This window comes from Panthera onca, chromosome A2, assembly GCF_046562875.1.
Source record: "Panthera onca isolate mPanOnc1 chromosome A2, mPanOnc1 haplotype 2, whole genome shotgun sequence".
Lineage (NCBI taxonomy): Eukaryota > Metazoa > Chordata > Mammalia > Carnivora > Felidae > Panthera > Panthera onca.
This window is the reverse complement of record NC_138340.1, coordinates 135,404,482-135,430,199: the sequence shown is the minus strand read 5'-3', so window position 1 is coordinate 135,430,199 and position 25,718 is coordinate 135,404,482. Positions and strand designations below refer to the sequence as shown.

At 37.4% G+C, this 25,718-nt stretch overlaps 1 protein-coding gene and 1 long non-coding RNA gene across 4 annotated transcripts in view; one reads left to right on the top strand and one right to left on the bottom strand.

The window, feature by feature from the left end:
- The window catches only part of LOC132679425 (uncharacterized), a 53,844-nt gene extending 38,966 nt beyond the window's left edge, over window positions 1–14,878 (bottom strand). For 2 of the 3 annotated variants that reach the window (XR_013552950.1, XR_009610151.2), the window contains exons 1-3: window positions 14,759–14,878; window positions 14,609–14,685; window positions 13,961–14,125 (exon numbers count right to left, since the gene is read on the bottom strand). This is a non-coding gene — a long non-coding RNA (uncharacterized LOC132679425). The remainder of the gene's footprint in view (window positions 1–13,960; window positions 14,126–14,608; window positions 14,686–14,758) is intronic. The other variant, XR_009610152.2, reaches the window with a different exon arrangement.
- Window positions 14,879–14,965: 87 nt separating this feature from the next.
- ASZ1 (ankyrin repeat, SAM and basic leucine zipper domain containing 1) overlaps window positions 14,966–25,718 on the top strand; it is a 57,682-nt gene continuing 46,929 nt past the window's right edge. The window contains exons 1-4 of the mRNA XM_078440178.2: window positions 14,966–15,113; window positions 15,515–15,614; window positions 19,642–19,764; window positions 22,605–22,716. Of these exons, the coding sequence (XP_078296304.1) occupies window positions 15,009–15,113; window positions 15,515–15,614; window positions 19,642–19,764; window positions 22,605–22,716 (440 nt within the window). The 5' untranslated portion in view covers window positions 14,966–15,008. The remainder of the gene's footprint in view (window positions 15,114–15,514; window positions 15,615–19,641; window positions 19,765–22,604; window positions 22,717–25,718) is intronic.

The following is a 25,718-nucleotide window of genomic DNA, read 5'->3' as shown; positions in this document are numbered from 1 at the left end:
CCCCTTGGTTCTATCATTTCTTAGTTATTTGACATTGATCAAGTTTCGTAACTTCTCCGTGTCTTACTTGTAAAATGGCAATAAATAACAGTGCCAATTTAGTAGGGTTTTTATAAGGATGACCTGGATTTGTGATAGTTACTGTTGGCTACTTAACCCAACACCTGTTATCAACCTTTTCCCTTCTCCCGCTCTGCTACAAAGCCTGAAAAAGTGTAATACCTGATTTCTCAATCTCCCTTGCAACTTGGGATGCTAGGTGACCCCAACAGAGGAGACAAAAGTAGAATTCTGTTGGAGCATCTGGAAATCCTTGACTTCCCTGATAAAAAGGGACAGATGTGAGTGGGACCATCTTTTCCTTCCATTCTCTGGCTTTCAACAACAACGCATTGCTTTGAGCTTGGAGAGACAGCTTACAGCTATGAGGACAAGGCCAAGAGAATGGGATAAATACTGCCAGAAACCACTGTCACTGAACCAATGCCTGTTGCCAGATTCCTTTTAACTTGAGAAAAACGAACCATATGTTTTCAAGTAATTGATGTTGAATATTGTCACTTGTAGCTAAAAATATTCCTAACTAAAAAGAAAAAAAAAAAGCATTGCTGACAGAGTTAATGCGCACAAAATGCTTGGCATAGTTCTTAGCAATGGTATTCAATATTTTAGCTATAAGTTTTACTTTGCAGTTAATCATGCATTGTATGTCATCCATTTACTATTCATTAATCTGTGATCTGTTTTTGTCTGGTTTGTATATCTTGTCTTTAAAATTCTTTGCATTTTAAATACATGATAAATTCAGACTGTTGATTGTAGTAATTAACTTTCTTTTAAGTTTTTAAATTTATTTTGAGAGAGAGAAAGTGAGAGAGAATCATAAGCAGGTTCTGCAATGACAGCACGGAGATCAATGTGGGACTGGATCTCATGACTGTGAGATCATGTCCTGAGACAAAATCAAGAGTTGGACCCTCATCCAACTGAGCCACCCAAGTGCCCCTAAAAGCCCACTTTCTGCTATCTGCTTTAATTCAGGAGCCCGTTATATTTGTTGAGCTCCTCTTACAGTTCATCAATATATTATTATTTTAAAAGTGCTCTTTAGTCAAGTAAGTTTTGGAAATGATGCTCTAGAATTTCATAATTAGCTAACTACCTTTTAATCCCTTTTTAAAAACTAGTCGTTTTTTTTTGCAATGTTTCTAACACAAACTACTCAGGAATTTATGACCTGCTATTATGACCTACAGAAGCTTAATATCCATAATGTTTTATTGGAAGTAAGAGTTAGCATATTCATAAGACACTCTCTTACATGATTCCTATCTCCAATGCAGTAGCTTTATGTTATACATTAAAAATCTAGGGAAGAAAAAATAAAATAAAATAAAATAAAACTACACAGAAAAATTTATTTAAATATATAAAGGGTGCCTTTACAAGTGAAGCATAGCTGCGTAAATTCCTAGCTAATACAAGTAAGAAACAGATATAAAATTGAAGACAATTATTCCAGGAAACTAATAATTCAGCTGCAAATCTGTATCTCTCTATAATACCCCATTTTAGAGTTGATTAACACTCTCTACATTACGAAGTACAAACTGATACTCTTGATTTCAGTAGCCACCCACACCTATGATACACACATCCAGGCTCTTCCACCCATTTTCTCCCATTGTAGTAAATTCAACCATCATTCACTCAGTTTTTCAGGACTAAGTTTTATATTGTCCCTGATCCTCTCTTTCCTTCTCATCTCACTTTCCATCTACCTGATGTCCCCACAAAATATATATAGCCTAAATCTGACATCTAGCCACCTTCAAGATAACTGCTCCAGATTATCTACAATCATTTCCTTTTTTTATGTTAATTTATTATTATTTGGGGGGGGGGGGGTAGAGGGAGGGAGGGAGGGAGAGAGAGAGCGCACACGCAAGCAGGAAGGGGCAGACAGAGAGGGAGATGTAGAATCCGAAGCACGCTCCAGGCTCTGATCTGTCAGTGCAGGGCCCAACATGGGGCTTGAACCCATGAACTGTGAGATCATGACATGAGCCGAAGTCAGATGCTCAACCGAATGAGCCACCCAGGCGTCCCTACAATCATTTTCAAACCTGGACTACATATCAGAATATTTGAAGAAATAAACATGATACAAACAAACATTTTCATTAATCATTACTTCTTGTATTATACTGGTTAATGCTTGTTAACCAATACCCATTTTCATCATTTCCTGATGATTATTTTCCTCTTTGTTTAAGGATATGTTTTGTTATTCCATCTAATCATATTCCTTAAGGAAGAAAATAGATCCAGATAAGGATCCATTCCTGTTTTAATAGCTTAACTTAAACATTCTGATTTTTTTACTTTTCCTACTGGATATAGATAATTACTCTCTAGACCTGGCCCCTGACATCTTTTTTTCACAACTTTTTTCAACCCCAGCTACATATTAAAATGATCAGAAGAGCCTTGAGAAATATCATCTATTATATCTTATCCCCAGAGATTTTTATATAATTGGTTTAGATTGGGACTGGCTAGAATCACCTCCAGAGGATTCCAATATACAGGTAGGGCTGAGGACCTAGAATGTTGTAACAACTCTTAACTGGTATTCCTGATTCTACTCTTGTTCTCCTACTCTTGTTCTTCTAGTCTTTTCTCCTTGCAGCCAGAATGACCTTTTAAAATGAAAAATCAAATCTTTGTTAACTTCCTGTCACAATAAGAATACTTCAGAGAGGTCTTCCCTGACTGTCTTGTGAATTTTAATAATGAAACATGATTTTTAATAATGAAAAAAATGTGGTTACCACTTGTATGCCTCCAAAATTATCCCTAAAAGAGGCAGTTAACCCAAATGCATCAGACAGGATTAAGAATTAAGGATCCCAACAGAATATTTCAAATTATTGAAAGTGATACCACACATATCACCATAGAAAATAAGCAAGGATTATAAAAAATGTGATAGCATTAAATTTAAAACAAGTTCCTCACAAAATACAGCATCATCATGAGTAATGATGAAATGAATTGTATTAGCTAATCATCACTAATATCTAAGGCAAGACTCAAAAGTTAAAAAACAAACCAAAGACACCCAGGAACTAAGAAGAACGTAAATTTGAGTAACATTTATTTCTCGGATCTTGCCCTCTTTGTTTTACCAGTCTCCTGTCATCAGTGAACCGAGCAGAACACTGCAGTCATTAACAACGTGGGTAGGTGGCTTTCTGACCCACTCCAGGAAGTCACCATGGGGGAATTCCCAAGTCACTTCAGACAAAACCAAATCACTGATTTCTTATCTGTCCAGGAATGAGACCTGTGATTAACCTGTAAATGAATCAATGTTTACTCTGAGCCTGATTTACTAGTCAGAAGATGAAATCAGCTTGGGAAAGGAGCCCTAAAGTGTGAAAATGAAAACCCACAGGTGAAACAGATACCCCTCAGCTAAGGAGAGAGTGCTTTTGAGGGAACGCATTCCCACTCTGGAGCCAGAGAGCGTGTTGTGAATTCTCACCATCCCACTTAGCAGTTGTATGATCTTGGGTGGTTTATATAACTTTTCTGTACTTCAGTTTCCTCATCTGTAAAACAGACATATTTTATAATGTATAAAGTCTTTACAATACCACTTACCTCAAAAAGCTACAGTGAGGATTCTATGAATTAATAACTATAAAAGGCTTAGATCAGTGTCAGAGGACAGCAAAGTGCAACATCAGTGTTAGACAGACAGTAATTAAGGACTAAAAGCATAGACTGCAGTGCTGTTTCCTGAGTTAGAATCCCAACCCTGGTAGATGACCCTGAGAAGATGACTCTACGTCTTTGTGCCTCCACTTCCCTTTCTGTAAAATTGAGATAGTATTTACCTCAATGGGGCTGTGAGAGTATTAACTGACTTTGTATAGGTAAAGCCCTTAGAATGGTGACTGGCATATAGGAAGTACTATAAAATGAATTTATTGTCATTACTGCTATCATCATTATATCTCAGGCATATGTCAGTGCAAGATTTTTAAGACACTGATTTCTTCTTAGTCTCCTGCTTCTAAGATTACTATCTCTCAGGCCCCTTTGTTGCTTTTTTTTTTTTTTTTTCTTTTTTTGGTGGCTTCCTAAAAAGAATAGTCATTCCCTAAGGATATATTCCTGGCCCTCTGACCATCTCATTCTATCCTTTCTCCTGTAACAATATCATTGCTCTGATATGTCCATTATTGCCGGTTAGGAAGATGAATTCTAAAGCTTAACTGATGGCCCAGGCCTCTCTGGGGAGTTCTCAACCTTATGTGGACATGGATTTTCTTCAGGCATTTCAAACTGTTTCTGTGCAGAATAAAACTTACCTCTGTTTCCTCAAAACATTGTCTTCTTCCTGTGGTTTTACCACATCAACTTTGACTCCTCTCTCCCCCTCAACCTTCACATACAGTCACCAAATCCTATTGATTCTAATTCATGATAAATTTTTAATGCATCCTCTCCTCACTGAATCTTCCCTGTCCTTCTCCAGTTCACAGTTATAGTAACTTCTAATGGATCCTGCCATCTTCTGAAATCATCTTCTGAAATCAATAACACACATTATTCAATGTAAAAAGAAATGAAATATAGAACATGCTACAATGTAGACCTGGAAAACATTATGCTAAGTGATATGTATAGTGTACTGGATTAAATAGTGCCCCCCCCCCAAATTTATGTCCACTCAGAATGTGTGAATGTCATCTTATTTGGAAATAGGGTTTTTGCAGATGTATCAAGTTAAGATGAGGTCACAATGAATTAGAGAGAGCCCTAAATCCAACATGACTTACAAGAAGAAAAAAATTTAGACAACACAGGCATGCAGAGATTCAGACATACAGAAAAGAATGCCTTGTAAATACAGAGGCAAAGATTAAAGTGATGCATCTAGGAGCCAAGAAATGCCGAAGAGTGCCAACAGGCAATCACCAGAAGCTATGAAGAGGGGAGGAGGGATCTTATCCTAGAATCATCATAGAAAGCATGGTGATGTTGACACCTTGATTTCAGACTTCTAGCCTCAAGAATGGTAAGAAAATATATTTCTCTTGTTATACGCCACCTAGTTAATGCTAATTTGTTATTGTAGTTCTAGGAAACTAATATATATGGTACAGATATCACATTTTCTTTATCCACTCATCAGTCGGTGGACATTTGAGTTGTTTACACTTTTTGGCTACTAGGAATAATGCTGCTATGAACATTTGTATATACCTATCATCCATTTTGAGTTAATTTTAATAGAAGACATGAGGGTCAGATAGGTTCCTTTTTTTACCCATGGATATTCAGTTGATCTAGCATCATTTGTTGAAGATAATCCTTCCTCCACTGAATTGTTCTTGCACCTTTGTCGAAAATCAGTTGGCCTAACTGTGTGGGCCTATTTTTTAGCTCCTCTATTCTGTTCCATTCATATATATATATATATATATATATATATATATATACACACACACACACACACACACATATATATATATCCCTTTTCCAATACCACACAGTCCTGATTACTATAGCTACACAATAAGACTTAAAATCAAGTTGAGAAATTCTTCCTACCTTATTCCTCTTTCTCATAATTGTTTTAGCTATCTAATTCTTTTGCCTTTCCACATAAATTCTACAATAATCTTATCTATTTTCATGGTCTCTTTGGGCTGCTCTAACAGAATACCACAGATTGGATGACTTATAAATAACAGAAATTTATTTCTCACAGTTCTGGAGGCTACAAAGTCCAAAATCAAGCTGGTGGCAGATTCAGTGTTTGGTGAGAGCTCACTTCCTGGTTCATAGGGCATCTGGTTGTGTCTTCACATGGTGGAAGGGGCAAGGGAGTTCTCTGGGGTCTCTTTCATAAGGACACTAATCCTATTCATGAAAGCTCTGCCCTCATGACATAATCACCTCCCAAAGCCCCTCACCTCCAAATTTCATCATTGTGGGTATTAGGTCTCAACATAAAATTTTAAGGGAAAGAACACAAACATTCAGTCTATAGCAACTATATTTACAAAAAAAAAAATCTTGCTGCATAAATACCCAACTTTTAATAATCAATTACATGTGGGGAGGAGTCGACAGGCGGAGAAGTAGGGGGACCCAAAATTCCTTCATCCCTCAAACACAGCAGTATTCAGGCCAGAAGACTTAGAATTCCAGGAATCGGGGCTACAGAAAGACAGAAACATTTCTATGGGCCCACGGGGACAACTTGGTGGGCCATGGGTGTGTGATTATGAACTGAGAGAGATAAAACTGGTGGTGTAGGCACAGAGGGGAGGGATTCTCCTCTATGGAGAGATAAAAGGAAGAGAAAGAGAGGCTGTGAAAGTGTAGGACTGAATTTAGACAAGAGAAAAACCATGAACCAGCGAATGGAAAAAGCGGAGAAAAAACGAATTTCTAACTGTGGGGCTTTCCCTGCCGTTAGTATGCCTGGCAATGAGGAGAGCCAGCCCCAGGCTTGGTAGCTAGCTCCCAGGTGCAGTTGGAGAGAGCAATCCTCTCCCCTGAGTGCTGTGGGAAGAAGGAATAAAGCTGCTCCAAAGACAAAAGACCCTGCAGCCACCACCCCATTCCCCAACCAGCCAGAGGCCCTTTGTCGGTGGGCTGGGAGGAGTGGCACTTCCCCTAGACCAGGGTGCACGGAACAGGATCCTTAAGACAATGGGGTTTGAATCCCAGGCGAGCACCTGGGCAGCATGGGAGACTGTGGAGTGGAACAAACCAGCCCACTCATGCCCGTGTGGCACTGTGACAACAGCCTGAAAAGAGTGCTTTAGGACACCCAGTCCGGGGAGGAGAGACTGGAGTGTCGCATTTTTCTCCCCATCACCTACAAGGTGGGGTATCAGAAAATGGACAACAGGGACACAGTGGAGGCAGGAAACCTACACCAAACCACGCACCTCCGTGCCTGGTAACTGCGTATCTACCAGAGCGAGACTGATGCTGGGAGAACCAGAAAGTCCCTCCTCTAGACCAGCACAGCCACCAGTTCCAAGGCACCATCAGACATCTGTCCCATGGTTTTGCATTCTCTGATTTGATTCTTGGTCAATTCTTATTTTATGTGTATATATACATATAAGCATTTATATATAAATATACATATATATATATTTCCTTCCTTTTCTTCCTCTTATTTCTTCCTTTCTCTAGTCTGGTTATTCTGGTTGTTGGTTTGTTTAAGCAGACACTTTTAATCTATTCTTTTTATACCTCTTCTGTATCTCTTTCTTCTTTCTTTTCCTCTATCTCTCCCTGGACTAAGCTATATAGTTTCTCTGATTCTCTGCCTGGTCAATTTTTTTTCTTTTCCTTTTCACCACCCCCTGTCATTTCTCTGTTTGTATGGGATAAGGCCCTTTCCACCACCCCCCCCAACTTTAAAAAATTTTTTTCCAGGGATACTTCAATGAACAAATCAAAGCACACCTGGTGGAAGATCCAAACACCACTATGAGTAGGGAGATAAAGCAACCAGATTCACAACAATAGAGAGCACAAAACACACTCCAAAAACACCTCCTGAAAGGCCCAGCCCTGGATAGCATATGACCCCTTTGTAATATAGTGCTCAAAGATGCAGGACTCATAACAAGCTATTAAAATACATAAGGGACAGAAAACTAGCCAATATGATGAAATGGAAGAATTCTCCTCAAAAGGAATTCCAGGAAGAAATGACAACTAGAGAATTGCTCAAAATAGATGTAAACAATATAACTAAGCAAGAATTTAGAATAATAATCACAAGATTAATAGCTGGGCTTTAAAAAATCACAAAAGACAGCAGAGAATCTATTGCTGGAGAGATCAAGGAACTAAGAAAAATTCACAATGAATTAAGAAATGCTATAAATGAGGTGCAAAATAAACTAGATGCAGTAATAGCAAGGATGGAGGAGGCAGAAGGAAGATTAAGTGAAACAGAAGATAAAATTACAGAAAATGATGAAGCCAAGAAAAAGAGATAAGAAAATACTAGACCATGAGGGGAGACCTAGAGAACTAAGTGGTTTAATGAAACATAATAATATCTGTATTATAGGAGTTCCAGAAGAAGAAGAGAGAGAGAAAGGGGCAGAAGGTTTACTTGAACAAATTATAGCTGAGAATTTTCCTAATCTTGGGGAGGAAGTGGACATCCAAATCCAGGAGGCACAGAGAACTCTCTTCAGGTTTAACAGGAATAGATCTTCTCCGTGGCATATCTTAGTGAACTTGTCAAAATACAAACATAGAAGGAATTCTGAAAGCAGCTAGGGACAAATGGGCCTTAACCTACAAGGGTAGACACGTAAGGGTAGTAGCAGACTTGTCCACTGAAAGTTGGCAGGCCAGAAGGGAGTGGCAGGAAATATTCAATGTGTTGAACAGGAGAAATATGCAGCTAAGAATCCTTTATCCAGCAAGGCTGTCATTTAGAATAGAAGGAAAGATAAAGACTTTCCCAGACAAACAAAAACTGAAGGGGTTCATGACCACCAAACCAGCCCTGCAAGAAATCCTAAGGGGGTCCCTGTGAGAGGAATGCTGCAAAGACTACAAAGGACTAGAGACATCACCACAAGCATGAAACCTACAGATAACACAATGACACTAAATCCTATCTTTCAATAATAACTCTGACTGTAAATGCACTAAATGCTCCAATCAAAAGACATAGGGTATCAGAATGGGAAAAAAAAAAAAACAAGATCCATCTATATGCTGTCTACAAGAGACCCATTTTACACTTGAGGACACTTTCAGATTGAAAGTGAGGGGATAGAACCACCTATCATGTTACTGGAAGTCAAAAGAAAGCTGGAGTAGCCATACTTATATCAAACTAGATTTTAAACTAAAGGCTGTAACAAGAGATGAAGAAGGGCATTATATCATAATTACAGGGTCTATCCATCAAGAAAAGCGAACAATTGTAAAGGTTTATGGTCCAAACTTGATAGCACCCAAATACATAAATAAATTAATCACAAGCATAAACAATCTTATTGATAAGAATACTGTAATTGCAGGAGACTTCAATACTCCACTTACAACAATGGACAGATCACCTAGGCAAAAAAACAATAAAGAAACAATGGCCTTGAATGATACACTGGACCAGATGGACTTGACAGATATATTCAGAACTTTTCATCCAAAAGCAGCAAAATACACATTCTTTTTGAGTGCACATGGAACATTCTCCAAGACAGATCACACACTGGGTCACAAAACATCCCTCAATAAATATAAAAGAAATGAGATCATACCATGCATATTTTCTGATCACAACCATATGAAACTTGAAACCAACCACAAGAAAAAATTTGCATGGAGGTTAAAGAACATCCTACTAAAGAATGAATGGGCCAACCAGGCAATTAAAGAAGAATTTAAAAATATATGGAAACAAATGAAAATGAAAACACGACAGTCCAAACCTTTTGAGATGCCACAAAGGCAGTCCTAAGAGGAAAATACATTGCAATCCATGCCTATTTCAAGAAACAAGACAAATCCCAAATACAAAATCTAACAGTATACCTAAAGGAACCAGCAGCAGAACAGCAAAGAAACCCCAAAGCCAGAAGAAGATAAATAGTTAAGATTGGAATAGAAAGAAATAATATAGAATCCAAAAAACCAGTAGAACAGATCAATGAATCTAAGAGCTGATTTTTTTGAAAAAATAAACAAAATTGATAAACCCCTCACCAGACTTTGGAAAAAGAAAAAAGAAGACACAAATAGATAAAATAATGAATGAAAGAGGACAGAACACAAGCAACACCACACAAATACAAACAATTATCAGAGAATACTATGAAAAATTATATGCCAACAAAAGGGACAACCTGGAGGAAATGGACAAATTCTGAGACACCCCCACACCACCAAAACTCAAATGGGAAGAAATAGAAAATTTGAACAGACCCATAACCGGCAAAAAAAATCGAATTAGTCATCAAAAATCTCCAACAAATAAAGAGTCCTGGGCCAGATGGTTCCCCAGGGGAATTCTACCAAACATTTAAAGCAAAGTTAATACCTATCCTACTCAAGCTGTTCCAAAAAATGAAACAGAAGGAAAGCTTCTATACTCATTTTACAAAGCCAGCATTACCCAGATTCCCAAACTAGACACAGATCCCACTAATAAGGAGAATTACAGGCCAATAGCCCTGATGAACATGGATGCAAAAATTCTCAACAAGATAGTAGCAAATCAAATTCAACAGTGTATCAAAAGAATTATTCACCACTATCAAGTGGAATTCATTCCTGGGCTGCAGGGTTGGTTCAATATTCACAAATCAATCAATGTGATATATCACATTAATAAAAGAAAGGATAAGAACCATTTGGTCTTGTCAATAGATATAGAAAAAGCATTTGACAAAGTACAGCATCCCTTCTTAATAAAAACCCTCAAGAAAGTTGGGATAGAAGGAACATACCTTAACATCATAAAAGCATAAAAAGCCCAGAGCTAATATCATCCTCAATGGGGAAAAACTGAGAGCTTGTCTCCTGAGATCAAGAACACAGCAGGGATGTCTACTCTCACCACTGTTGTTTAAACAGTGTTGGAAATCCTAGCTTCAGTAATCAGACAACAAAATGAAATAAAAGGCATCCAAATTGGCAAAGAAGTTGTCAAACTTTCACTTTTCACAGATGACATGATACTCTACATGGAAAACCTGAAAGACTCCACCATAAAGCTGGTAGAACTGATACATGAATTCAGCAAAGTCACAGGATACAAAATGAATGTACAGAAATCAGGTGCATTTCTATACACCAATTATGAAGCAACAGAAAATCATGAAATCCATCCCATTTACAATGGCACCAAAAACCATAAAATCTCTGGAATAAACCTAACCAACGATGTAAAAAATATATATGCTGAAAACCATAAAAAACTTATGAAAGAAATTGAAGAAGACACAAAGAAATGGAAAAACATTCCATGCTCATGGATGGGAAGAACAAATATTGCCAAAATGTCAATACTACCTAAAGCAATCTACATATTCAAGGCAATCCCAATCAAAATTGCACCAGCATTCTTCTCAGAGCTAGAACAAACAATCCTAAAATTTGTATAGAACCACAAAAGACCCTGAATAGACAAAGTTATGTTGAAAACGAAAACCAAAGTGGGAGGCATCACAGTCCCAGACTTTAGCCTCTACTACAAAGCTGTAATCATCAAGACAGTATGGTACTGACACAAGAACAGACACATAGACCAATGGAACAGAACAGAGAACCTGGAATTGGACCCACAAATGTACGGCCAACTAATCTTTGGCAAAGCAGAAAAGAGTATCCAATGGAAAAAAAAGACAGTCTTTAGCAAATGGTGCTGGGAGAACCGGACAGCAACATGCAGAAGAATGAAACTGGACCACTTTCTCACACCATATGGATGAAAGACCTAAATGTGAGACAGGAAACCATCAAAACCCTAGGGGAGAAAACAGGCAACAAACTCTGACCTCAGCTGCAGCAATTTCTTATTCAACAACACATCTCCAAAGGCAATGCAAATAAAAGCAAAAATGAACTACTGGGACCTCATCAAGATAAAAAGTTTCTGCCCTGCAAAGGAAACAATCAACAAAACTAAAAGGCAACCCACTGAATGGGAGAAGATATTTGCAAATGACATATTGGATAAAGGGTTAGTATCCAAAATCCATAAAGAACTTACCAAACTCAACACCCAAAAAACAAATAATCCAGTGAAGCAATGGGCAAATGACATGAATAGACACTTCTTCAAAGAAGACATCCAGATGGCCAACAGACACGTGAAAAGATGCTCAAAGTCACTCATCATCAGGGAAATAGAAATCAAAACCACATTGAGATACCACCTCACACTGGTCAGAGTGGCTAAAATTAACAACTCCAGAAACAATAGATGTTGGTGAGGATGTAGAAAAAGAGGAACCCTCTTGCAGTATTGGTGGGAATGCAAACTGGTGAAGCCATCCTAGAAAACAGTGTGGAGGTTCCTCAAAAAATTAAAAATAGAACTATCCTACGACCAGCAATGGCACTACTAGGAATTTACCCAAAGGATACAGGAGTGCTGATTCATAAGGGCACATGTACCCCAATGTTTATAGCAGAGCTTTCAACAACAACCAAATTATGGAAAGAGCCCAAACGTCCATCAACTGATGAATGGATAAAGATGATGTATTTATATACACAATGGAATACTCCTTGGCAATGAGAAAGAATTAAAACCTGCCATTTGAACAATGTGGATGGAACAATGTGAAATATGTCAGTCAGAGAAAGACAGCTACCATATGTTTTCACTCATATGTGGAACTTGAGAAACTTAACTGAATACCATGGGGGAAGGGAAAAGAGAAAAAATAGTTTCAAACAGAGAGGGAGGCAAACCATAAGGGACCCTTAAATACAGAGAACAAAATGAGGGTTGATGGGGGGGGCAGGAGAAGAGGGAAATGGGTGATGGGTACTGAGGAGGGCACTCGTTGGGATGCGCACTGGGTGTTGTATGTAAGGGATGAATGATGATTATCTACCCCCGAAACCAAGAGCACACCATATACACTGCATGTTAGCTAACTTGACAATTAATTACACAAAAAATAAAGAAGGACCAACGGAAAAAAGATCTATTATATGTGTATAATTACCAAATTTATATCTTTAAGACAGCCTTTCTCCTGAGCTTCATACCTGAACATCCAACTACCCACTTGATAGCTACACTTGGATGTTTCATTTTGAATATGTTAATTTTGAGATGTTCATTTCATCTTCAAGTTTATCCTCTGGTCTTTCCCCATCTTAGTAAATAATACCACTAATTAGCCATATGTTCAGAAAAAACCTTCTTTACAAAAGAGTTTGAGTATCTTTACATACATACATACATACACACACACACACACACACACACATCATACACACCAGAATGTCTTTCATTTGTTGAAAAATATTTAATGTTAAATTGCTTTTAAAGTAAAATCCAAACTACTTACTTAAGTCCCATAAGGTCTTCTTATTATACACTCCTTCCTTCATGATGGTCCAGCCTCAGGCCTCCTTTCTGGTCCAATCAGGGCAAGGATGAAGGGGAAGTAAGTGTGGTGTCCAGGGTACAAAATACAAGGATTGCAAGATCCTTCCCAAGAGGGAGTGCTTATTTAAATTTTGCATGTGATGCAGAACAGTATAGTTACCCTCTATACCACCAGCTTAAAGAAGCCTTACTTGCCACCTCAGTCCCAGGCCTGGGTGCAAGCTTTTTCCTGCCTTCAGGCCTTGGTACTAGCCATTTCCTTTGCCAAGAAAGCTCTGCTCTCTGATTTTTTTATGGCTAACACCTTGTCATTCAGAATTCTACTCAGGTCTCAGTACTTTATATAAAATAATGACAATATTATTAGTAGTTAAAATTTATTTACCTCTTCTGTTGAGACTGAGCCCATTGCTTTATTTACTTTATTCAAACAATATTATATTATGAGTACTATCATTATCTCCATTTTACAGATTAGGAAACTAAAGCAGAAGAGGCTAAATTGCTCAAGGGCACAGCTAATGGCAATAAATTGTTTGGCTGGGAAACCTAAGTGGTTTGATTCCAGAAACCCAGCACATTTATCTCCTTTGTGGCACCTATAATTTGCAATAGCCTTATTTATTTGTTTACTTGCTTATTGTCTTTCTTGGTTAATATGTGAGCTCCTTGAGACAGTTTGGTTTATCTTTGATTTTGTCTTCACAATGTGCCTAGTTGTGCTCAACGATCCAGATCCATAACATTTACTGAAGGAAGGCAATTAGAAAACACAGGTATGGCCCCAAAATTACCAAACTGCTTAAAAATACCCACCTATGAAAGTCTCTGAAGTATATAATTTCAAAATCGTACACTGGAGATTCTTTACGAAAAAAACTGTATCACAAAGACTTTTAAAGAACAGTATATGGCTATTTTCCTTTTAAATCATCTCAAGGGTGTCACAAATGTGCCATATTCCTTGATGGATCTACTTTCCTGTGACAAAAATAATTAACGTATTACCATGTCATCTAGAAGTTACATGCAAAAAAGTGAGTTTGAGGTTGGTCAACTTTTACCAGGAGTTGTTTGTATTGTTTACTTGTTTTCTCAATGTCTAAATCATATCTCCTTCCTAGCACTTTTGATTCACTCTCCAACTCTTCCTTTGTTGACTTTTTTCTTTAGGGCATCCACACTGTCTGGCTGGGAAAGCGTTTCTATGCGCTGAAGTTCCCATATCTAAACTCAGATCTGGGATCACATGATATATAAAGGAAGAATTCTTCCGTTGGGATGGTATTTCCTCCCGGTTCCTTTGTCAGCTCCCGTTTGTCTGATGGCTTCTTGAATGTAAGGACAGTGTTCCTAAGGGTTGTATTCCTGCCAAGAGTTGTCTGTCTCCTACAAGGTCGCATGTTTGACAGTTCGTTTGGCAGGGAGCGGATGGATGGGGTGAGGGAGAAAGCCTAGTCTTACCTGGCTTTATAGCTCCCATTATGCTCCACCGAAAGTACGGCATCCCTTTAAGGGCAAAACTTCATCGACCAAATACCCTGAAAAGAATGAAGAGTTAGTACCTGAAAGGAATTAGAAGCACCAGCTAGGAAGATGGTGTTCAAATCTTACCAGCCGGTTCAGGCACCCAGTTCCAGCTCTACCACGTTGGGCAGCGGGTTCACCCCCAGTGAACACAGGGCTGGTGGGCGGGTCCGAGGAGGCGAGGGGCGCTACGCATGCCCGCGCATCTGCGCCTCAGGGCCCAAAGCCTGTGCGCTCACATGCACGCCTTCCCACGCAACCCTGCGTGTTCCCCCAGTGCGCAGGCGCCCGCTGAGGGGGCGGACACAGCTGTGCGTGTGCGGAGAGGCTGGCGGGCATGGCGGCTGGCACTGTGCGCGGTCTGGCAGTGGCCGGTGGAGGCGAGAGTAGTGAGAGCGAGGATGACGGCTGGGAGATTGGGTATCTCGACCGGTCGGCTCAGGTAGCCCAGGAGGCTTTGTTTTGACTGCACCTGGATCAGCCTCCCCTGGCCCTTGAAGGCCTACCTCGTGAAACCTCTTATTACCTTGCCTGTGTTTCCCCAGTGGAAATAACAGGCTTTTGGACTTCCAACAAACCCTCAGTTTTCCCGTTTCCCTACTGTTCTTTCCATCCGATGTGCTTCTTTAGGCTGTCAGTGTAGCTCTTCACTTGGATTTGCACCCATAGCCTTACCCATTTCCCACTTCCTTGAAAGATAATTTTAGTCATGAATTCTTTATGAACGTTGTGTGTTGCATTCCCCACCCCCAAGAAGATGTATGTGAAACCAAACATTTCTTCTTGATGTAGTGGAAATGAAAATACGTATAACAATTTTTTTTTAACTTTCTCCTTTTTTAGAAATTAAAAGGGCCATTACTCCCTGAGGAAAAGAATGAAACATTTAAGAAAGCATTGACCACAGGAGATATTTCATTGGTCCAGGAGCTCCTAGATTCTGGTGAGAGATAAGGGATAATTTCAATCTAACACAGTTGCCTACCTTCACAAGAGTTCCTTATTTTAAAAGGTTTGAGTTGCTTTTCCAGTGGAAGCACAATGAATGTTAATGTATCAAGTGTTCTGCATATCTTACTTGACTCTGAGTTCTCTTTGCCTTATTTTCTTCCTCTACCCTCAAATTTGGAATGTACCCCCCCCCCCCCCCCCCCGTTTGCTTCCTTCAGTTATTCTACATCCTTCAAGAAGCCCTGTTCTGACTAATCCTACCCCACCCCGGTAGTTCCTACACATTTTTCACAGCATTTACTATGATATGTTTCTCCAGATTTTTTCTAGGTATGTACATTTAGTTATATTTTTCCTTTGTGCTGGCGTGTATGTGTATAATGGGGCCTGAGGTAGGAATCACAATATGTGGGTATCTGTTCCAGCTTTATTGCCTACTCATTGTGGTTCCTTGGGAAAGTCATTTAAGCTTCCAGAGCATCCGTTTCTCTATGTAAAACATCATAATTCTGTCCAGGGTCCCATAATGTTTCTCTGTGATCAAATTAAGTTTTATTATTTTCTTGAAATATCTGACATAGGAATGTGAGTTGTTGATAATAATGATTGAAATTACTGAAGGAGTAACAGGCATTTCCTATCTACTTGTAGGTACAAAACATTCACACAAAATAGATAAGTGAGCTTTTATATAGCAAAATGTTTTTCTTATATGCTAGTGACATTGCATGGTTTAGTGAAAAGGGAATCATTTTGGAAACAGTGCATTTCTGGGTTTGATTACTAGCCCTGCCATTTGTTGACTCTGTAGTCTTGATCAAGTTATCAAACCTTCCTAAGCTTTAATGTCCCCCTTTTTAAAATGGAGCTGCATAATATGAAAGGGTTTGGGGGGGGGGGTATTAAAATGAAAGAATGCATAAATAAAGATCTTAGAACATACATACATTACATAAATATTAGCTGTTGTAACAAAAAAGCTGTGTGACTTTGTGGACAATAGAACTTGAATTTGTAATTGAAGAATGAAACTGTATAAAATTTGAGTAATAGAAACAGGCCTAATGCTTAATATGAACACAGACAGGAGCATGCATAATGCTGAGGGGAATGGAAAAGGCAGAAATTTGCTTTAGAAAAGAGAGTTGCCTTGGGGCTTCATTTTGTAATGGGACTAAGTGCAGTGAGTCCTTTTAGGTGGAAGCTCCTAAAGGATTAAGACTTAAAAAGACCTACTGGTAAAGTTTTTAGTGAGCTTTTTAAAATTTGTTTTTAGGGGCGCCTGAGTGGCTCAGTCAGTTGAGCATCCAGTGTCGGCTCAGGTCATGATCTCATGGTTCATGGGTTTGAACTCAGCATCAGGCTCTGTGCTGATGGCTCAGAGCCTGGAGACTGCTTCAGATTCTGTATCTCCTCTCTTTGCCCCTCCCCAATCCATGCTCTGTCTCTCTCAAAAATAAATGTTAAAAATTTTTTTTTAATTTTGTTTTTAATTAAAAAGATTTTAAAGATTATTTTTCAAAAGCCAGTAACATGTAGGTATAGGTGGAAAGATACCTTTCTTCCTACTTTCACCCCCAGCTTTCCTGAAGTCTTACTTCCTCTGGTAACTCTTCTTTTAGTGTTTTCTAGTTTCCTTCCAGATGTCATTATTTCACACTTCTAAAAATATTTTTAGAAAAAAAATAAAAATAAAAAATAAATAAAAATATTTTTAGGTTTTTGCCTTTCAAAGTTATTCTTACTTTTGATACATATTTCTGCAGCAGTTGAAAATTTTAATAAAAAATGAGCATTCCCTTTGAGTCAGCTACTTCTAACAATTCAAAGATGTCTCCAGTTTTTGTTATTCTGTTAATATGTTCAGTTATCTTTAAATTATAAAATATTTCAGACATTCTAAAAGGTATGGCAATTTCTCTCCTTACTCCTGGAGATACCACTTTCCTGTAGTTGGTATTTATCATTCCTATGCATATCTTTATATTTTTATTGAATGTGTGTGTAGCCCCAAACCAGATGGTGTTACTTTGAATGTTTTTGAGCTACAGTCATGTACTATGTCGATCCTTTTAAACTTACCATTTTACACTATGCCTAGAACATAGTAAGTGCTTAATAATTTACTTTTTTGAGCATTAAAAGGTAATGATGATGGAGAATTTTTATATTAAAGTGCTACATTTAGGGGCGCCTGGGTGGCTCAGTTGGTTGAGCGTCCAACTTTGGCTCAGGTCATGATCTCACAATTTGTGAGTTCAAGCCCCGTGTTGGGCTCTGTGCTGACAGCTCGGAGCCTGGAGCCTGCTTCAGATTCTGTGTCTCCCTCTCTCTGCCCCTTCCCTGCTCATGCTCTGTCTTTCTCTGTCTCTCAAAAATGAATACATGTTAAAAAAAATTATTTTAAAATGCTACATTTATTATCTTCTTCACATCTTTTCCTTTTTACCTTTGGTGTCACAGGTGGAGCAGTAATGTCAACAAGGAAAGAATGAGAATATAAAATGATCTTTTTTCTCATCTCATTCATATGCTTTCAGTTACAGTAGTTGGAAGAGGAAAATTGATTAGAGAAGACTAGTTAGGCTAGCAGTGTATGTATGTACTAAGATGGTTTTATTTTGTTTTCTCCCAGGAATTATCATGCACCTTTTATCAATTAAAGTTAGGCAGTTGGGAATTTGACATATATAATCTTTCAGCAACTTAGTGTTCCTACAGAAAAAAAAGTCAGATTCTCCTCCCCACCCCCAACAAGTTTTCATTCCTTTGTTGAAGACGAAAGTGATGTGACCTTCATCTTTGCAAAGGGAACACTTTATAGCCAGAGACTATAAAACCTGTAAATTATAAGGCATTACAGAGAGGCCTACAGTGTTTTTCACATACAGGTTTTCTTTCTTTGAAGCAGAAAAAAGTGTTTTTTTTTTCCTTAATATTAGCAAATATTTCTTAGTTTGAAGAGAGAGATTTCCACTTAAGACCTTATTATAGAAATGGCTTTACTGGGTTGTCTTCACTGCCTCATTGTATCTTTGTCTTCGTGTCACATTTCCTGTGCTCCTCTTCAGTCCTAGATCCAAACCTAGATCAGTTGAGCCATTTTTTTTTCTTCTTTATATGACCAAACCAGTCAGTGCTGTTGGAGAAAATCAAAGGACTCCAGGGATTTGTATCATTAATGATTTGAGAATTCTAAGGTCTGCTGGCTCTTGTCCTTTCTTAACAGTTATTATCTATCTCTTCCTGTCCTGTTTTGGATAGTGGCTATTTAAAACTTCTTCTTGGGGTGTCTGAATGGCTCAGTCAGTTGAGCATACGGCTCTTGATTTCAGCTCAGGTCATAATCTCAGTGTTCATGGGATTAAGCCTTGAGTTGATAGCATGTAGCCTGCTTGGGATTCTCTCTCTCCCATTATCTCTGCCCTGCTCACATGCCCTCTCTCAAAATAAATAAATAAACTTAAAAAAAAAAAACTCAACTTTTTCTTACTCCTCAGGCCTGATACCTCATCTTTTCTTCTCTTTATTCTAGCTCAGTGCTTGTTTGATTTCTCAAAGGCAGAATCAGAGAGTCATTTTTTAATGCTTTTCCATCACTTCTTAAAGCAGCTTTAAATTCTAATGAATTTTGGAATTTTTGGAATGTCCTTTTGTATCCCTCTCTCTCTGTCTCCACTGCTCTTGCTCTGACTTTTGCATAAACATCTATCCTCATAACTGGTCTCCCTGCCTCCTGTACCACTCTAAACAGTGATACCTGTGTTGTTTTTGTAATACAAATATAATGATGTCAATCCCTGGCTCACACAATGCAGTCTGTATTTTGTAATTTCTTCTGATAAAGTCCAGGTGTAACTATTTTCTATTTTTTTCTGAAACCATTATTACTAAGAAATTCCCTTTAGTTATAAAGTATATGATATATGTCACTATGAGCAATACTTTAAGCATATGAAGGTGGCAATGATTTTTCTTTTGGTGGGGAGGCTGTTAAAAGCTTGTTTTTATATTTACAGGCCTTAGCGTAGATTCCAGCTTTCGGTATGGATGGACTCCCCTTATGTATGCTGCTAGTGTTTCTAACGTAGAGTTGGTTCGAGTCCTGTTGGATAGAGGTGCTAATGCAAGCTTTGATAAGGGTAAGATGTTTTAAACATTTAAAATATGTGAATATTTACTGTGTATGTATCTGTGTAGAAGCCTAATTATAGTCTTTTTAGGGGTGGTGATGTACATTTTCCATGTTCTGTTTTTATATATTCACTTTAAAATAAACCTTTGTCCTTGAAAAAAAAATAAGGTGAGATGTTGCGGTAACTTAACTGATTATGTTTACTGTGATTTTCTTGATTCCTAAGCAGCTCTTACATGAAGTGAAAAAAATTAAAGCAGTTTGAAAAACAAACCTTCGTATTAGTTTTATTATGTAATCAAAATACAAAATCAAATTAAAAATCATAAATATTTTGGAAAAACTCTTTCCAAAGAGGTAGTAGATTTCATTTGTATTATCTTAATAACTGGTTATGTCATTACATACCTCTAACTGTGTTGGAGAGTTTCAGTTATTTTTGAAGGAAAAATGCATTGAAAGAAAACATCAGAAAGCTGATAGTTTTGTCAAAAATTACTTGAAAATCAGTCTTTAGGGGTGCCTGGGTGGCACAGGCAGTTAAGCGTTAGACTCTTGATCTCTGCTCAGGTCATGATCTCACAGTTGGTGTGTTCAAGCCCCTCATCGGGCTTTGTGCTGATGGCATGGAGCCTGCTTGGGATTGTCTCTCTTTCTCTCTGCTCTCCCCTGCTTGTGCTGTCTCTCTCTCCCTGTCTCAAAATAAATAAATAAACTTAAAAAAATGTTTTTATAAAGAAAATCAGTCTTTAGATTTTAAAACTCAACTCTAAATTATATCACTTAAGGTTGTTTGAGAGGTACTTATTAAATCCATATGTGTTTTATTGTTAAATAATTTCTACTCGGTACTACTTTGCTTTTGAAAAAATGAGCATATGTGCAAATCCAGTTAAATTATTTTATTGAATTATTCCAGTAGGCAATTAAATTCATTTCATAATTCAGATATAAATTTCATTTTAGAACTAATTTTCATATTAATTTTGTACCTGTGTTAGATATTTGTAAAACCATTTCTATGCTGTTTTCTTATCTATGTATTTTGTACAAATTCCCATCTTATCATTAGTTTTAATCTGCTGCTATGATAGGTTTTTCTTTTTATTATGTCATTTAAAAATATCACCCCTTGGGGTGACTGGGTGGCTCAGTTGGTTGAGCATCCGACTTCAGCTCAGGTCACGATCTCGCGGTCCGTGAGTTCGAGCCCCGCGTCGGGCTCTGGGCTGATGGCTCAGAGCCTGGAGCCTGCTTCCGATTCTGTGTCTCCCTCTCTCTCTGCCCCTCCCCCGTTCATGCTCTGTCTCTCTCTGTCTCAAAAATAAATAAACGTAAAAAAAAAAATTTTTTTTAAATATCACCCAATGAGGGGCACCTGGGTGGTTCAGTTGGTTAAGCATCCGACTCTTGGTTTCAGCTCAGGTCATGATCTCCTGGTTCATGAGTTCGAGCCCCACATTGGGCTCTGCTTGGGATTCTCTCTCTCTCTCTCTCTCTCTCTCTCTCTCTCTCTCCCCCTCCCTCCCTCCCTCTCCCTCTCTCCCTCTCTCCCTCTCTCCCTCCCTCTCCACCCCTCTCTTGCTCGTGCTTATGCTTGCTCTCTCTCAAAATAAATAAACTTAAAAAAAAATTTTTAATAAAAATTAAAAAAATACCACTCAATGAAAGCAGTACTTAGGAATGAGATTTATGAAAGTGTATAAAATACTCTGCTCAAAAAAATTAATAGTTTTCTTACCTACAGAGAACAAACTGATGGTTCCCAGAGGAGAGGTGGATGGGTGGGGGGGAGGGATGAGTTAAATAGGTGATGGGAATTAATGAGGACATTTGTTGTGATGAACATCAGGTGTTTTATGTAAGTGTTGAATCACTAACTTGTACACCCGATACTAATGTTACACTGTATATTAACTGGAATTTAAAAACTTAAACTAAAAAGAAAGAAATAAAAGCTTTCTTTCTCTGCTTCTTGTAATCAGAGGGATACCTTACAGTTATAAAATGTAGTATTTTATATTTTTCACAGCATGTTTACATAAATTCTTTTATATATTCAACAGTAGTCCCACCAGGTAAGGAGGGAAGATTCCTATCTATAAATTAGGTCTTCTGAGATGTTAAGACATCACTGGAGTGACAGTTTATCAGTGGCAGAATTGAGACTAGAATCTTTATGCCTGACCAATATTAAACCACTGATGTAAACCATAGCTGTCATGGCCTATTTTGAATTCCCCTATTCTTACCTGAAAAGTGTTTTTGTTTTTTAATATACTGTGATCTCTGCTTGTGGCATACAGGCCAAGAGAAGAAGATTTTTAGGAAACAGGTGATTTCAGAGAGATCAAGTAGAAAATGACCAAAAAGAAACCAAAGGATATGGCAGTTAGTTCATTTTCAGTAGGATGGTCTGGATAAAAACCAGATTTCACTGAGATGTCAAATGAATGAGAAATAAAGAAGTGAAATCAGATAATATCAATTCCTGTTTTTTAACTGCAAGTTCAGCAAGGCAAATTTTAGTCAGCCAAAAACTATTCACCTCCAGACAGCATCTCTACATAGAGTCCATGTTATTACCCCTTCCCTATTTTCTTGAAGAAAAGGGAATAGGGAATGGAAATTAAGAAATGAATTGTAGATGTATTTTGGAGATTAAGGCAGTTCATCTCTGATGTCATTTTTTGGTGAAGGAAGACAGTTATCTGCTAAGAGTAAGAGATTTGGAAACAAGTTATAAAATGTTAAGAGTATGGTAAGTATTTAGAATCTTTTGAATGGTCAAAGAAGTCTGTTAGATATACTTCTTGATGTTGGGGGTGTCCTCACTTTTCTTTACAGATAAGCAAACTATTTTGATAACTGCATGTTCTGCACGTGGCTCAGAAGAACAGATCTTGAAGTGCGTAGAACTACTGCTCTCAAGAAATGCTGATCCAAATGTTGCTTGTAGGTAAGAGCCTTAATACGTATTCAAAAATTATGGATATTTTTATTTGATTATTAGCCTGTTAAACATTTGATAGCATGATTTTTTAAAAATCATGAACAATTTGTGTTTACTTGGCCATTTAGTTGAATGAAAATAGGTCATACAGTCATGGTTCCAACTGTATAAGATTATCACAGGAAGGGCATATCATGAAGGTAGTCTTTCAGATTTTAATTTTTAGAGGAATGTTCTAAGAATTTGAAGTAAGAAGGAAATGAAGACAATGAACTATATCATTTCCTATGAATCATATACTCCAAGGAACAGTTAAGCTATAATATTTAAACCTTTAGTATTCTCTCTGTATAACAGTTACCTGCTAACCAATTCTACACAAATATTAAAAATTTCAAATAATACATTGAAATGTTTTAATTTTCCTAAGAATTTTCCAATTATGTTATTTCATATAGGTAACAGTGCCCAGATGTGTAGAAAACAAGCTGTAACTGTATCTTGGATCTGTTGAAATGTCAGTAATTTAAAAAATAAATCAGAAAGCTTAAAATTTCTGTTACTAACTTCTTTCTTAGCCTGGCTTTATCTTCGTGTTAAATCTCTTTCTGTTTTATTTATTCTTCAAAATTAATAGAGTAGGAAGTAGGCTTTCTAACAGAAATATGTCTAGCATGAATAGAATTATTATTCATAATTCATTAATTCAAATAATAGTGATCTAGTGCCTAATATACAGAGGTAACTTTACTTGATTATAGAAGTTTTTGTTTACCTGCTTTAGTTTCTTTGACACCTAGACAGAAAGTGTCTGTTTTGTCTCCCAGTGGACACTTGGTAATATCTGGAAACATTTTTGATTGTCACATCTGGGAGATTCTGCTGGTGTAGAGTGTACCACTGACATACTGGGTAGAGGCCAAGGATGCTGCCAAACATCCTACAGTACATTGGACAGTACATTTGTTCTCAAAACAAAGAAGTATCCATCTCAAAGTGTCCTGGTGCCAAGGTTGAGAAACTAGTGTGAGAAAAGTCAGGCTTATAGAGTGGATAATCAGTATTTAATGAGTAAAGATTTTTTAAAGATCTGGAAAGAAGCTACCTGCAAATTTTTAGCAAATTGATTCACAAGAACTTTTATTCTGTCATATATGGTAAAATCCCTAGTTAGATATAAATTTTGAATTTGACTGTACTTTGGAATATGTCCAAGATACCTAGCTAAAGTAAGCCTCAATGGGTTCTATAGTTTTAATTTTTACATTTAGAAGTGGGTTTTGATAAGAATTGCCTTTCTGGGTTCAATGGGAAATTGGGGTTTTTTTTGGCTGGTGCTCTTCAATTTTTATTTTATTTTATTTTATTTTTTACTGCTTCTGCACTGTATTATAGAGAGTAAAGCCTTTACCCTCCCAGTCACTCACTGTCTTAAAACACACTGAAGGAAGGTCAAGCAAGCCATTGTTATAGGTTCTAGACTTTGCTGCTTCCAGAAGAACTAGAAGGTATTTTTTTTTTTGATACACAGGATATATTTGGGAAAAAAAATATTTCATTTGAATTAAAATAATACAACATTCGCATCTCAAGCTAAAACTACAGGGCAGCCACATAATTTCAAAACTGAAAACTGAAATTTCAAAACTGAATCTGAAAGAATATAAAATTTGGATAGATCTGTACTCAACTAAAATGGAGAGTTATACAGCATGGTTGAAGAAAAGAACAATCTGCATTTAATTAACAAATATGAGAAATACCTGAAAAACTTTTCAATTGCTTTTATTTTCATGCTCAAATCATAAAGCAGTGAAATAATTGTATTGTGTTTTCTTGCATAAAATGAGGATCTTAATAGAGCTGAAAAGAATAAATCATGAGAAATAGTGCTTTTAGGCTGCAGATTTTATAAGGATAGCATTAGTGAACAGATGGGGATAGTGTGGTGACAGCATACAAGAAAAAAATCTCAGGACACAGGGGAAGTGCAATAAGATTTGGTGGAATTAAAAAAAATTTTTTTAAATGTTTGTTTATTTTTGACAGAGAGAGAGAGAGAGACAGAGCATGAGCGGGGGAGGGGCAGAGAGAGAGGGAGACACAGAATCCAAAGCAGGCTCCAGGCTCCAAGCTGTCAGCACAGAGCCCAGCGCCGGGCTTGAACTCACAGACCGCAAGATCATGATTTAAGCCGAAGTCAGTCGTTCAACTGACTGAGCCACCCAGGCGCCCCAAGATTTGGTGGAATTTTATAGATAATTCATTAGCAGTGATAAAAATCAAAACCTATTAGAAGATCAGGAATTTTAGTTTCAATCCTTCTCCTTCCTACCCCTAACCATCTTTTCTTTGTTTTGCTTCTTTGAAAAAATTTTATAATGGTAAAATGTGTGGTAAGAACATAAAATTTGCCATTTTAACCATTTTAAGCATATAATTTAGTGTATTTTTCTACTATAAACTTTTGCCCCAGGCATCTGAAGTTTGCAGCCTTTTGAGCACTGCTCACTTTTCTAGCCTGAGATCCGAGCTGAGCTTAGTAGAGACAAGTAACTTCCATTTACTTCCGATACCTGTGACTATCTACTTTTTTTTTTTTTTACCTACTGAATTGTTTTTTGGGAAATCACATTTGGTGTTTGTTGCTGTTTGTTTTGCTGAAACACTTTAATGCAGCTTAGTCATATTTAGCCCTAAACACAGGTGGCCTGCAATCATACTACTTGGAATTCGGCAATTGTGCCATAGCGTGGACTAATATTCCTTTTTTTTTTCTTTTTATACTGATAATGTAGTTACCAGTGACATTATAAATTATTAAAGTTTAAAAGGTCTATATTAGATTATTGGATATATGATAAAATTTGAAACCTTCAATCTAGCCTTAAATTTGGAGTTGAAATTTTTGTTAGAGTAATAATAGTAATTATAAAGTAAATATAATTAACATTTCAGTTTTTAGGAATTGTGTGGGTTTTTTTCCTTCAGGTGTTCTGAAACATTTT